Here is a 15,322-nt window from a genome sequence, read left to right as displayed (position 1 = left end):
CGGCGAGGTGAAATTTGGACCATTCGAATCAACTACCTTTTCAGGCCACCCAGCATTACTCCAAACCAAAATGACTCTTTTTGTATGCTTCAAAACTTAAAAATCCTCAATCGTGTCTTATTCTTTCCCATCCAATAATAAAAAGTTTGTTTATAGAGAACTACTCTCAAACAACGACAATGTTACGTAACTCAAATTTTGTGACTCAAAAGTGGCCCAAATGGCCAAAACGACGTCGTTTTGAGTACAGAACAACATAAAAAATGCTCAAAGTGACTCAAATGACCAAAACGACGTCGTTTTGAGTACAGAACAACATAAAAATGGCCAAAACGACTTTTGGCCATTTAAACCACTTTTGAGCCACAAAATTTAAGCTACGAGATATTTTCCCTCAAATAAAATATAGGAATGTCTTTTGAGTTACGCTAAGGTTACAGGGATTAGTTTAGTTGATTGATTTCTAAATAAATAAATAACTGGCATATTCTAAAATTATAGTGAATAAATTTTGCAATGACATTTTGGAAATCTTAAACATTTTCCTTTAACAATACCTCCCTTCTAAAGATTATTTATCCATTATGCATGGGATAATTTGTCTAAACCACAAAAAAAAGTGTGAAGGAGACTTGTTTATCTTAATGAGCTTGCTCAAAATTGAGGTTTTAAAAATAAAATAAATAAAGTAAAAACCAGAAAAACATAATCTGTGAATATTTAATCTGCCATTGAAATGGGGGACCTTGGGCAGACCACTCTTTTGAGCAACAGGATAGAAGAATTCACACAAGATGCCTAAAATACTTTGTGTTTTAACAACTAACAAATGCTTTGGGTTTTTCATCAAAGGAACATGTACTTAAAATACTTTCAAGGAAACAAAAAACAATCGGAGAGGCTGAAACCACACAGCCCAGCCCAGAACGCCACAGAATTTATCGGTTTTTAAAATTACAAACAGAAAACTATAGCCACCTTTGGTTATCTTCTCTCTGCTTGTGGAATTCGAATGCCCCAACAAATTATCTGGTGGGTACTTTCGCGTTCTCGTGATCATCTCCATTTATAAATAAACGTGCTCAGGATTTGTCAAGAAGCTACCTAATTAGGACGATGCCAAAGCTGGTCTTCATACTGTGTCGACACGTCTTTGGGGCGTTCACAATCGCATTTCAGGCACACTATGTTCTTTCTGTAATTCAAGAAATCACATCTACAAAAAAAAAAAAAAAAACAAATCCATGCATTAATGGCTTTTACCACTCAACTTTGTAATCAAACTTCAACTCTGTGTGTGTGTGTGTGTGTGTGTGTGTGTGTGTGTGTGTGTGTGAGAGAGAGAGAGAGAGAGAGAGAGACTCACGAGGGGCACTCCCACTCTCCAGGATTCAGCTGTCTCTTGGGACGTTGCTCTCGGCATCGTAAACACTTTCTGTTGCTTGCAAAATTCATGAACCCACACCTGCAAAAAAACAATAAGATGAGTGGTGTAGAACCAAAAGAGATGGAGAGGAACACACAACAGCTAGTCTTTTCTCAATCTCAATGTATCTTACTAATCAAAGCTAAATATTACAATGTCAAAAACCTAATATAAATAGACCACAAAAATCCAAATTTAATTAGAAAACTATCCTAATATTTGCATTCTAATACTATGTAATTAAAGCCACAACTTGTCCATCAAAATATGGCAGTAAAATTAAGCATTATTCCACGGTATGTTTCTTAACAGGTGGAAAACAATAACAAACTTACTGTGGGCAGTTCCAATCTCCCTTCTTCATTTCAACATCATCCACACTAACCCTCTTAGGGCCCTCCGTTTTGCATTTCAAGCACCGTACATTTCTAGAAAAATTCATGAAACTGCATCTGCAACAAAGTATGCAGGGCATCATTCCCATAAAAAATATATGAAATTCTTAAGATGCAAGCATTTTATGACTCCAACAAATAACTATATTAAAAAGGTTTCTGAAACTCAAAAATGTAAAACAAAAAAAGTGGTATATAAGCAAAAATATAAAAGCTTTCGTATGTATCTTCAATTTGTTGACTAGGGTTGAGGCTCTATTTATTTGGGGGGCATTGATAGCAGTGCCAGCACACAAGATTATAATGGGCTTCATTATATTGAAGGGTTGACATCACATTGTTAACAAATCAAGCACAATTGAAAGAGGATTGTGCCTTGATGCACCTTGTACACCTCAACCGTGCTTCATTAAAGTCACCTTGCCCCAGGGGTGCTTAGGCACACCTTGTGCCCTAGGCGCATACGCTTTTGATAACACTGCTATGAAGAATAAGTCAACTGATGTAAAACCAACAAATTAGTGCTAGCATCTGTGAGAAAGGAACAAGCAACCAACCAAGTACAAGAAAGCTTCTCACATCCAACAACTTTAGGTTAAGAGAGAAAGGAGAGAAGAATGTTACAAAAGCAGAACATAGAAAAAGATGGGGAAGAAGTCTAACAAGAAGAAATTAGGAAGAGTGTGAGCAACCACCTTTAAGGTTTCTTCTAATCCAATCAAAGCCCTTAATGTTGTAGAACCAAATATATGAAGACAAATTCCATGTTGTATGGAATCAGGTATACAGCAGGTGTGTGCCAATGCATTGGATTCATCTAATCCCATAATCTTAGGACTTGGGGACACTGCCCGATTATCACTATGCCTAACTAATCTTCATTGGTTAACTTAAGGTAAAAATAAGATTTTCTCTAAAATAGCTGCCTAAACACGAGTAACTCCACTAATCTGGAAATATCTATTTACTAATAGAAAATAGTTTCGAACGCCCTATACAAATTCAAGTGTGCTAGATACATTTTCCATCACTTCTTTGCAGAGTGACCTTACAATCATATCCCACATCCATACCCATATCCTGTCTTGTAGCACCAAACATTGGTGCTTTTGGTGCTTCTCACATCTTGACAAGTTCGTATAATAAAAAGCCTAATGATGAAGGATGAGCAGGGGATCACTCCACTACTAGTAGTAAGCCTAAATTAATGGAAAACAACAAAAGGATTCTACTTAGGACTGCGTACGGTTAGCATTTATGGAAGAAAGGTGGAAAAAATATAGGGTTTTTTAAGGGTTTGTGTGTGCTAATAAAGGGGTAAACTAACAATTGTTGAAAATGCAAGTTGCATCTCTAACAATACGACAGTAATAAGGATAGAGCAATACTGCTGAAACAATCACACCAGGAAAAAAAGTTAAAACATAAATATTTTTCAAGTATATCACTATTACGATAATTGAGAACATACTCGGGGCAGATCCAATCTCCTTTCTTCATTTCGACATCATCGAAACCAACTTTTTTAGGGCCATCTTCTTTGCATTTAAGGCATCGTTGATTTTTAGCAAAATTCATGAAGTTGCATCTACAAAGAAAGTTCAAGGACATGAGTTCATCGATTGAAGAAAGTCTGTGAGACAGTGACTCAATTGGAATGCAAGCAATAGCTAAGTAATGAAAGATGGGGAGAAAGAAAAAACATATTCAGACAATATGTACTGAAAACTGCATTTGTTCATCAAGTGCATGCATTTCAACTTCAAGAAAGTTACTTGACGCCAATCATAGAAAGACAAGATTCCAAGACAACTCCCCGGGATCCAAAACCGGCATTTTTTGTCCATCTTCTTTGTTGAACCTACTTAAAGCTTCCAAATCACTAACGGGGAAAAGGTAAGAGAAACATAGATTATTAATGGCTTAATGAGTCCCCTTGGCATTTTAAGAGTCACCTGATTTGGGTTCTGGCCTCAGTTTCATCACTTCCTTGAGACAATTTCTTCCTAGGTGCAACCACGGTGAGGAGATGAAAGGTTAAAGTGAAAGGAACACAGAAGTAGCAGGAAAGGCAAAGAGGTACTCATAGAAGGGGGGAAATAACCTTTATAAATGATGATTGGCCGTCAAACTAATGTTCAAGGTGACAGGGTTTTCTAATTGAAATTTGAACAATAGAAGAATCCTAGATTGCCATGTGTATATTGTCAGCTGAAACCTTTTTTGTCCTTGAGAACCAAGAATCAATCTCATCATAGACATCAAATCAAATGCATCCTCATCTGCGGCATTTTTTTTTTTTTTTTTTTTTTTGGGGGGGGGGGGGGGGGGGGGGATGTTATAAAAAATAAAATAAAATAACCAAGATTGACTTACTTGGGACACATCCAATCTCCCCTCTTCATTTCAACATCTGTAGAGAATTCATCATTGATAAAATTTAGAGACCGTTCCTTCTTATGGGAAGCTTGTACTGCAGCTTTCGGAAGTGTATGATTAGGTGAAGTTTCACTGAGTACAATCAAGTCCGAAAGCAAATTTCTTGCGGATGCTTCAACAAGAGCTCTACCAGGAGGCATTTCCCCACCGGAAATAACAAGTGGATCCAGTGCATAGAACAATAAGATACGCACAACATCCACTGTGCGTGCTTCTGCTTCAGTTTCTTTTAGTATAACATAAGCTCTATCACATGATCCTCGCAGATTGCAAGCACTACATACCTGCACTTTAGTATTCGTGTCAGTCAGAGCAAAAAAATCAACTAAGTTTAATGCTTGATTAATTAAGATACGCACAATATGTTTTTCACTGATAACCCAACTGATAAAAATGCTTGATTAATTAATGGAGGAACTTACATCTCCTTCATCAAGTCGCACATATGCTCTCAACCTTTTAGCTGAATTAACAGCTTTTCGTAAAAGATTAGGACACCCACTCCCCACAACTGTCTGAATATCTTCCCGAGACAATGATCTGCATAACAAGAAGAAAATAAACAAGCGAAATGCTAATCACCGCCCAACGGGCAGGGGTTAATGATGTCCTATTTGTAAAAAAAAGTGTATAGAAATATATACAATTGTACGAGAATGTGCGAAATGTGTATTGAATTTCTAACTTAAAAACATTATTTGATCCTTAACAAACACCAGCTGGCCATTTCCAGCAGGACCCAATAAACAAAAGGTCTTAAATACACATATTCAGCTTCACTATGTTGAGTTTTTGGGTCTTTGGGAAACAAAAGACACAGCAATCATAACCCTAAAATTTTGAATTCCCTTTGTTTTCTTCCAAATTTTCCGAGAAACCAAAACGGAAAATAATACCCTTACTTGAAAATGTCAAAACGGTCACGAGCGAAGCTGAGAGAAGCGTCCTTCAATACATTCATGTCCTTGTAAAAACCTCCACCACCACCATCCTCACCCTCCTCCTCCTCCGCCGCCGCCGCAGAGGAAGAATTTCCGGCGAAGTAGCCTTTGGCCTGCAAGCGATCGACGAAGGCGACCCATTCGGGCCACGGGTGATGAGAATCGGAAGAAGAAGTTTCTAGGCTGTTGCCGGAGATATTATCTACGGCGGCGGAAGAGGAAATGTAGCGGCGGAACCGAAGAGGTGAGAGACGAGGAGAGAGGAGGTTGTTGAATCGAATTGGATGGGGTGGAGAGAGAGATGCGCCGCTATGGAAGATTGAAGCTCCCAAGAGAGAGAGTAAACGCGAAGCTGACATCTTCAGAAGGAGGGGGGGGGGGGGGGGGGGGGGGGGGGGGGGGAGAGAGAGAGAGGGTTTTGAAGGGTTTAAGGGGCTGCGAGGAGGAAGGAGGGCACCGTTTGGGAATAGGCTTCTTTTTTTCTTTTTCTTTTTTTTTTAATTTTTTTTTAATTTTTTTAGTTATTTTATTTTAGTTAAAAAAATAAAATATCACATTCAGCTCATAATCATTATACTCTTCTCTCACAAAAAAAGTCAAAAAAATCAAAAAGTCAAAAAGTCCTTCCCAAACTAAGCTTTTTAGTCCAAGCTAAAATAACTAAAAAAACCAAAAAATTAAAAAGTCAACCCACTTTCCAAACCAACCCTTAGGGAACTTGGGACGTGTTTGGTTTCAATTTTATTTTTAATGAGTCATTTGTTAGGGTTTAAGTTAATTTATTATTTGACTTATATAATTAATTAAGAAGTTCTCCCATGCTTAAATTTTTCATTAAATTTATGTAAAAATTTGATTTGATAAGATAAGGTTTAACCTTTTTATCAAATATAGCTGGTCATCGGACTTAGAGCAAATTTTCATCAAAATTTTCTGAATTTGATTATCTGGTTGGTTGTCCACTCGGTTATTCATTAACAATCACTTTTGAAATTTGATAAAAAATTAAATACTTCTTTGATTTGATAAAAATTTTAATTTTGCCATCATTTGATGACACAATTAGGGCTTAAAAAGTTAGCATTTTTTGACAAATTTAAATTTGATGAAATATTTGAGTAAGGGTTAGAAAAGGTCTAAGAAAATTATGTTTGGTTTGATTTTTGAAAAGTTATTTTTAAAATTTTTTTTTATTTTTTTAGTGTTTTTTTTACAATTTAATTTTTTTTATAATATTTTTTAGATGCATATAATCAATTTACATTTAAAAAGTGCAATAAATTGATTAAAATATTTAAAAAAATCACTAAAAATAAATAAAAATTTAAACAAAAAACCGTGTACATTTTTTGTTTGAGAATTTATATTTTAGTGATTTATTTATTTTTTTAATTACTTTTTAGATACATCTAGTCTTTATGTATTCAAAAATTAAAAACAAAAACTAAAATATGAAAAACATAGTAAGACAAAGGACGTCTAAAAATAGTTTATGGAAATGTGAACTAAACAAAATCTATTAATCCAACATCGATTATTATACTATTAGATCATTTTATTTATATAACTTATTCATTTTTAAGAATAATCCGTTTATATGCTAAAAAATATTTGATAAGTCAAATTCATGTAGCTCGAATAGTTCGAATATATTAAAACGATATCGTTTTATACCTAAAACAACATTATTTTAAGATATTCGAGTCTTCGAACTATAAAACTTAAGCATTGTTGATATATGTTATAATATGGATGTGGCTTGATTTTAGTAATTTTTTAATTTTTATGAAAGGATGTGCAAAAAAATAAAAAGAATGATATGGTAATTTATAATGATTTTTTTAACTAAAATTAAAAATTACCAAACAAGGCTTTAGATATAAGATCATAAAAAAAAATTACGAATTCTTTTCATATAATTTTAAAAAAAAAAAAAACCACAAAATTAACAAATTGGGGGAAAAAATGTGATGTATTTTGAAGTTATTAAACAGCCACGCAATAGCCAGCAGGCAGTCTCGTTTCGAAAGGCCTCGAAGCGTAAATAAATTCTCAATCGACTTTTTTCTTCGATCTGAAAGACAAACCCAAAACTCTCTCTACACAACTCCATTAACAACACGCTTTTACTCTCAACTTGGATCTCCTCACACCATGAGAAGAGCTTCGACTCTCGCCTCCTCCGTCATCTACCGAGCTCTCCTCCCCTACCACGACGCCACCGCCGTCGCCACGGTCCACCACCGGCTCCTCCACGTCGTCTTCTACGGAACCGCCGCGAGCGACGGCGCCACTAGCTTCTCCTCTCGCCGCCGTTGGTTGTCCGCCGCCCTATCAGCCAGCTCGGCCAAAATCGCGTCTCTCGGACTCGCCGGAGCTCTGGTCACGGTCGCCGGAGCCACGTCACTGTTTCAGGAGGCCTACGCTAAGGAGCGTCCACCGCCGGAGCTTGTTCCCAAGGAGGTTGTCCTTTATCAGTACGAAGCTTGCCCTTTCTGTAATAAGGTTAAAGGTGAGCTATACTTATTTTTCATTTTGTTGTTGTTGTTCTTGATCTCGTTTTCTGGTTCATAGATATTGTATTTTGCAATGTTGCTAAATTGTTCATAAAATGAGTGATTGTTACATTGAAATTAAATTTAACTGATGATAGGACTGTTTGGTTGATAAAAGATTGGACTGCTTGGTACAATGTTGTTGAATTATAGGGAAAATGAGTCACTGATTGATTATATGTTAGCATAAAAGGGGGAAATAGATGTTAGAATTCTCTAAGACAATGGCTTTTGGTGCTAATTCAAAGCCTAGAAAGGGATTAGGACTATTCTAGGCTTGATTTGGTAGGGTTAGGGCTAAATAGAGGTCTATAACAAGGACCTGGCAATAATATTGTTGTTTTTGCAATGTTGAAAGGGATAAAAAAGAGGTATATAAAACAAGTAACCTGGTGATAATGTTGTTTTTGCAAAGAGAAAGTTAAAAGGAATAAAATGAAAGAAGAATTTAGGAATCCCACTTAAATTTCTGCAGCTTTGCTGTAAGATAAAGTTGACACCACACAAAGCTTCACAACCTTTCTTATGGATTCTCAAAATATAAATCCCTATTAAATGACCAATTAGATGCTAACAATAAGTTACCAGATTTTTTTTCTAGTTTTACGAGGAATGTGACTTACAACAATGATTAACAAACTTTGACTAAAAAGGATATTCTAGAACGATTAAAAGCCTCATCATATGAGACCTAAAAATATGATTTATGTTGTGACCCATTTACCAAACGGTTAACCATGTTTGGCAAGTCTTAAGATTACTAGGATACCCTTGCATACTAAAACCTAATAAAACACAAATAAACTTGTCTAGCTGCATTATAACTTATAAATCATAAAATTTAGACTTAAGTTAACCTTGCACACAATTATGTAATGTTCAAGGTGGGTTCCATGTGAAATAAAATATGCCATGATATTTCTTGATTAACTTATATTTCTTAGTATATCATTACTATTCTGTTTTTTCTCTTGATATGGATGGATTAATCAGTTAAAATATGCCACAAGACTATGCGAGATGGTTTGTGGAAGATGGAATCAAGATATCACTGTTTTGCTATATGCTTTACTTCTTGTGTTATTTTCTTGTTTAGTGGCTAAAAGTTTGGGTGTTTATTTGTGATCTCAGCATTCTTGGACTATTATGATTTACCGTACAAAGTTGTGGAGGTGAACCCACTTAGTAAAAAGGAAATTAAATGGTCTGATTACAAAAAAGTGCCTATACTTATGGTGGATGGTGAGCAGCTGGTTGATTCATCAGGTTCTTTCTATTGCTATTATAAGTAAAATTGTCACCCCTCTCTTCCCATCCTTATTGTCATTCCTTTCCCACCCCATCCTCCTGATTGGATTTCTGATTGAAATGTATAATATGGTACAGAAAACTAGCCATGCTATGGATTTGTTATCAGTTTATATTTGTTATCACAAGCTTGTGGCATTTTGCAGATATAATTGATAAGCTGGGCAGCAAGATTCTTCCTGAGAAATCTATTGATTCAGTCCCTAATGATGATGAAGAGAAAAAATGGCGCCGGTATCATATTTATCTATCTATCCAGTTTTCATTTTTTAAATACTTGCATGTTTCACACAAAAGAAAATTCTGCTGGCCAGTTAATCTCGAACTTCAGAATTAGAAAGAAAATAGAAAAAGAAACAAAAAGAAAAAGAAAAATAAAAACCTTAGAGGTTACTTTTAAACCTGAGAGTTAGCACGGTGGGACTGGATTTTTGACTGATTTGTATTCAATATTTTTTGGTGCAAACTGTTTGAAGTAATTTGGCTAGCTGCTAGTAAAATATGCTGTTTGCCTTACTATAGTATTAGTATGGTTGTTTGCGTTGCTAGATAAATAATAATGGTGAAATGTGATTTGTCTGGCTGGATACATGATGCTGAAAGCGTAGGGGAAGTGATTTGTATGATTAATACAGATATATGATCTTGAGTGTGATTCTGTGTTCTCTACTAGACCCCACAAGGCACATGATGTTCACATTTATGAAGGTAGAAAATGATGTTATATATGTCAAAGAAGTCTGTTTAATTGTATAATTTGATAGTTGTGGTTAATTTTTTCCTTTAGCCGTTACTATAAAAGTTATTGAATATGTAGGGTGTAGAATAGGCTTTGATTTGATGGTGAAAAGTTGCTAGAATCTCGTAGTATTAATTGTTGGATCTCCCTCTGGCTCTTCTATTGTGTAGTCTCCCTTTCCACCCCATTTTACACTCATGTGCATACCACTCTCCAGACCTGCAGCATTTTTGCCCCATGTTCTTTGCAATGAGGCAGTTATTTTATGCTGTTAGATATGAAGAATGAAAGGTTTGGGTGGAGCGAAGGTGTTGCTTTTCCAACTTAGGCTTGTCTAAATGTTCAAAGTAGCATGTCACTGCCATTCCTTTGGCATCATACCTACAGTCATGACAATGATCCTTAAAAGAGGTTTAATAATTGCTGGGAAATTCTTTTAAATGACCAAAGTTCATAGATATTAGATGTTAGTTGTTTCTTAATTCTACAAGGAATAGGAATTCATTTTTTTTGAAACTTCAAATTAAACTATGAAAACACCTAGTATACTCAAGGCCACACTTGAAGATCCATTAACGTTAATTGGGTGGATGTGCATGAAAACACATACGGCCCATGGTCCACTACTACATTCCAAACCTAAGCCCACAAATTTTGCTACTTCAAGGATGTTCTTGTGTCAACAAACTTCAAGAAATAGAATCAAAATTTAACTAAGAAAATTTAAAATATGGCATGACCAAAAAAAAAAATATTTTGATTACAAAAACAAATTTTAGATTTTTTAATCTTCTTACTTGGGTCAAAACTGATACTCCAGAGCTTTTCCTTAGTGTGCTTGGCTTTTAGTTATATGGAAACTTTTATTGCCGTTATTTGTTGTGGTAGGATTAACTTATCTATTCGATTATGTAAAGCATACACCCCATTTGGTGTGAACGCTGTCATGCTTTCTTTCTTTCTTCTTTTTTTATTTTTTCCCCTCCAAGAAAGCCCTTCATATTCAATAACTGCCACATCTAATGACTGCAAAACAGTTTTTCTTAGTCATCAAACCATTCAAAAATTTAAATGTAAAATTGCGATAGAATCACATTTGCACCCATTGCTAGTATTAGTAATGCTTACATTCCTATTAGGACAGATATGATGTGTTAATGGAATTGAGCTTTTGACGCATTTGGTTTATTGTTTTATGTTACAGATGGGTTGATAATCATTTGGTGCATGTTCTCTCTCCAAATATCTACCGAAATACTTCTGAGGCTTTGGAGTCCTTTGATTATATTACTAGCAATGGTAAGATACATGGACCTTGTAAAAAAATAATGCATATGGTTATCCTTTGGTGCATATCGTACCACCAAACAGTGATATATATATACTTACACAAGTCTCCAGTCCTTTGATTATATCTCAAGCAATGGTGAATGTATGTGGATTAATGCATTAATTTGTAAATTGAGGAGTTGGTTTTGATGTGTTTCTTCACTTAATTGGATAGAGAAGACACATAAGATATTATTGGTTTATATATTCCTTGATTTTCATGCACTTATGATAAATTCTTGAGATGCAAGTAGAGGTGGCAATGCTAACCTGAACATGACAACCTGCCTGAACCCGTTTGTTATTTCATGGGTTGTGTTCACTTATTTTCTACACAGGTTGTAATTGGGTAACCAATTACCCCTACTAAATTTTGTAGGTTAGAGTGGGCTATAATGAGCTCCTTATTGGGTTAGTCTATTGAAAGCATTAAATAATGAGGGAGAATCAAACCTGGGGCTCATTATGCATTTAATTAAGAGACAAAACTGCTAAGCTAGCTCAATCACTTTTATACTGAGCACAATATAAAATTCTTAGTATTATATGTGCAAGCCCCATCCCCAAACCATCATCACATTGCATTGCATATAAAAAAGTCCTTCGTCCAAATGAATAAAAGATAAAAATCAATATAATAAATGTAAATCACACATTTTTACTCTATCTTCACTTTTAATACCCTTCTTGAAATATTATGTAGGTATAATTGTATATACTTGTATAAATGTGTATGTGCTTGAATATGTTGTTATAATTAAAATATATGACATGTACCTGACCAAAATAATGCTATATTATTTCATATTTTATATAATTACTGAATGTACTCCAAATCAACATACAATGTAACTGGGTTAATAAGAACTTCCCGTTTATTTTGGAGGTTATGGGTTCAAAGTCTAGTAAAGTTTAGAAAAAAGGTATAGATCTATTGGCTGTGTTACATGGACACGCCACTTTTGGGCGAAGTACCTGTGTTGACACAACACGACACGGGTACGGGTGTGGGATCTGTGTCGGATTTGCCTGTTCTCTCTCGAACACGGCTCTTCACAGACAGCAAAAGAAATGAAAGAGGAGAGAACAAGAGAGAACCTGATCGAAGCTCCATCCAGTCGATACAGTCGAAGCTCCATCCAGTCGAAGCTTTATCCGGTCGATCCAGTCGAAGATTGAAGCTCCATCAGTCGATCGAAGCCCCATCCGGTCTCTATCTCTCGCCTTCTCTCTCTCCCTCGCGATCGCGATCGCGATCGCTTCGCCTTTTCTCCTTCTCCCTCTCTCTGTAATTTTATCTTCTTCCTGACTCTGTCTATCTATTCGCATCTATCTATTATTATAATAACTATAATAATAATAATAGTTAATAAACTATTAATAGTTGATAACTATAATAATATTAACTATTAATAGTTAATAACTATAATAATAAATATTATTATTATATAATAATAATAGTTATTATTATAGTTATTAACTATAATAATAATAACTATTATTATATGTTATATAATAATTATTATATAACATATAATATATTTATAAGATAATATATACTTATATATATTAATAAAAAAATAAACACATGTATGTAAAATAAAATAAAAAAATTAATTAGAACACATTGTTTAAAAAATATAATAAATAAATTAAATAATTAATGTATATTAAAATAAAAATATTTATAAAAAATATATATATATAATATAACTCATCTCCATAGATTTTTTATTTGTTATTTATATAATGTAACTCATCTTCAAATAATAAATATATTTAAAAAAAAAAAACTATTTAATGTATCCCCGTACCCGTATCCATATTTGGATACATATCCACGTATCCTTAATTTTTAATTTTGAAGTGTCCGACTCCTAGATACACACCCGCACCCGATACCCGTACCCGAGTCCGTGTAACCTAGCCTATTGGCGTATGACTTCCTTTGAAAGGTCTAAAAGTCATATAGTGGATGCTTTTGCCTGGTTTGCACCCATCTTTTTACATTCTTTGTTGGCCTAGCAAAAAGCAAAGGACCTAACTTACAATCAACTTATTTTTGTCCATCAGTGCATGGTGTGCTTCATTGTTACATATTGAATGTTGTTTACGTTGCATTTGCTGTCCATAATAGCAGAAACATTAGCCCCCTTCCCTTTATTTTCAATTCCTGCTTTATGTCATTCTATTTTGGATTTGTAGGTAATGGGTTATGTCTGCTGATGTTATATGCAATTTTAAAACCATCCTTAATTTTTTTGAGAGGTTATATTTAAGGTTTTAGTTAAGAATGCTTGTTATCATGGGACCCCTGTACTTGCAGGTAATTTCGGCTACACAGAGAAACTTACTGTGAAATATGCTGGGGCTGCAGCTATGTATTTTGTATCCAAGAATCTGAAGAAGAAGTATAACATTACCGATGAACGTGCAGCCTTGTACGAAGCTGCAGAAACTTGGGTGGATGCACTAAATGGCCGGGACTTTCTAGGTCTGTAGACTCTGTGCTCCAGAAGTCATTTGTCATTAAATGATTAATATGAATATGAAGCTGACACAGCAAAGCCACCATTCACCTACCCACACACCACTACACATATGCATGCATATTTGCATGCGCGCACACACACTTATGGCAATGAAAAGTCCATTTTTCCCTATTTGGATGTTGTCGATAAATTGATAGATAGTGGTCTAAGTAATTGTAAATCCTCTCAGCTTCCTCCATCTGTCTACCCTATTATATAAAGCACACGGCTCACTTGGTGAAGCTATGTCTCACAATTTTTCATGCCCAAATTACCCCTATCTAACTGCCAAGTTTTTTATTTTAAACTTTGATTTCTTTTAAAAAAAAAAAAATCTCCCTTCCATCTACATTCAGTTCCCCCCCCCCCCCCCGGACGACTGTCACACCGGTCTTTCATTTCTGCACATGCATTGCGTGTGCATGCGCGTACCCTCTTGTCATAAATAATTTGTTGCCAAGTCTCTTCACATATCAATTGATATTTAACTCAAATTGCCCAACCATCATGTAGTGTCTTCTTGGAACAGTTTGTTCATTATTTTGAGCGATGCTTGTATTCATAAGATGCTTGTATTCGGTCTATAGGAAGGTGGGAAGCATGTGAAAGTATCCATAAGATGTTTCTCGGATTTGAAGTTACAGTGAAAAGTTACATTTCATTTTTGAATTGTGTTGTAGAGTTGGGAGAACGAAATTTTATAGAATAATCTATGATAACATTTTTCTTGATAATGTTATGCAGAGTGTGAAACCCTACAACAAATTAGTAGTTCAACCATGATTTGTAGATATTCGAAAGACCCATGGCTGTGTTCCCAAAGTTCTGAAATTCCTGAAAAATATGATATCTTCTAAATAATTCTATTTTCATGTCAGCCTCGATCAAATGACTTGAATATATGCACCTCTCGTGTGATTTCACTTGGTCTCTGATATGTTGCAACCAAATTGTTGATGTTTGGCTTTTTAAAACTGTTTCAGGGGGTTCAAAACCTAATTTAGCTGATCTTGCCGTCTTTGGGGTTCTAAGACCTATCCGCTATCTGAGATCGGGTAGAGATATGGTGGAGCACACCCGTATTGGTGAATGGTACACAAGAATGGAGACTGTTGTGGGAGAGTCTTCAAGGATCAAGGCTTAGTACGATATAGAAGTTATTTATAGTTATACTTCGTTTGCAGCTTCTGTCACCAAGCAAATATGTCCGAATGACAGAGAGGAGCGACTTTTTTATCCAACATTTGTGGAAAGATTTTGTAACAAAGGTTGGTGATATTAAAACATTGTTTTTGTTTTTGTGGGCAAATTCATTGCTTCTAGGTTTAATATTCAATGGTTACATGTGCCAGCATTAAATTTTTGGCACATTTGATGAAATAAAGAAGCTTAAGATGCATTTTGTAATATTTAAGGCTATTCATTTCTTTAGAATTTTAGCTATATTAATGATCACAATGCACAATCATTAGGAGAAATTTAAATAAATAAATAAATATTATGGTATGTCCTTGGTAACAAATTAAATCTTAATCTTTGAACTTTATAACAATATCGACTCTCTGAAAAAAAAAAAAAATCCCCAGTAAACATTGCACTCTCATATGTTTTAATATTTGAAAAAAACACTTAAATTGATCAATTAAACTCCAAGTTACC

At 34.8% G+C, this 15,322-nt stretch overlaps 2 protein-coding genes across 4 annotated transcripts; one reads left to right on the top strand and one right to left on the bottom strand.

Annotated features, from left to right (window-relative positions):
* Positions 1–795: 795 nt before the first annotated feature.
* LOC114258581 (zinc finger (Ran-binding) family protein) lies at positions 796–5,653 on the bottom strand. Of its 2 annotated transcripts, XM_028198550.2 has the most exons (7): positions 5,163–5,653; positions 4,683–4,800; positions 4,198–4,544; positions 3,293–3,409; positions 1,762–1,878; positions 1,367–1,465; positions 796–1,216 (listed from the first exon to the last, which is right to left on the bottom strand). In XM_028198550.2, the coding sequence occupies exons 1-7, from the start codon at positions 5,558–5,560 to the stop codon at positions 1,105–1,107; spliced, it is 1,308 nt and encodes a 435-aa protein (XP_028054351.2). In that variant the 5' UTR covers positions 5,561–5,653; the 3' UTR covers positions 796–1,104. The 2 variants fall into 2 exon arrangements, with proteins under 2 accessions (XP_028054351.2, XP_028054352.2); XM_028198551.2 differs by lacking the exon at positions 3,293–3,409 and having other exon boundaries at positions 5,163–5,639.
* A 1,503-nt stretch (positions 5,654–7,156) lies between these two features.
* LOC114258580 (uncharacterized) lies at positions 7,157–15,070 on the top strand. 2 transcript variants are annotated; one of them, XM_028198548.2, is made up of 6 exons: positions 7,157–7,713; positions 8,888–9,022; positions 9,211–9,298; positions 11,008–11,102; positions 13,459–13,626; positions 14,647–15,070. In XM_028198548.2, exons 1-6 carry the CDS (start codon positions 7,356–7,358, stop codon positions 14,805–14,807), a joined length of 1,005 nt encoding a protein of 334 aa, XP_028054349.1. In that variant the 5' UTR covers positions 7,157–7,355; the 3' UTR covers positions 14,808–15,070. The 2 variants fall into 2 exon arrangements, with proteins under 2 accessions (XP_028054349.1, XP_028054350.1); XM_028198549.2 differs by having other exon boundaries at positions 7,215–7,713; positions 8,888–8,998.
* Positions 15,071–15,322: the final 252 nt, after the last annotated feature.

This window comes from Camellia sinensis, chromosome 15 (genome assembly GCF_055761805.1).
Source record: "Camellia sinensis isolate YWXY chromosome 15, ASM5576180v1, whole genome shotgun sequence".
NCBI classification, from domain to species: Eukaryota; Viridiplantae; Streptophyta; class Magnoliopsida; order Ericales; family Theaceae; genus Camellia; species Camellia sinensis.
Note: the sequence above shows the minus strand (reverse complement) of the source record. Positions and strands in the feature narration are given on the sequence as shown.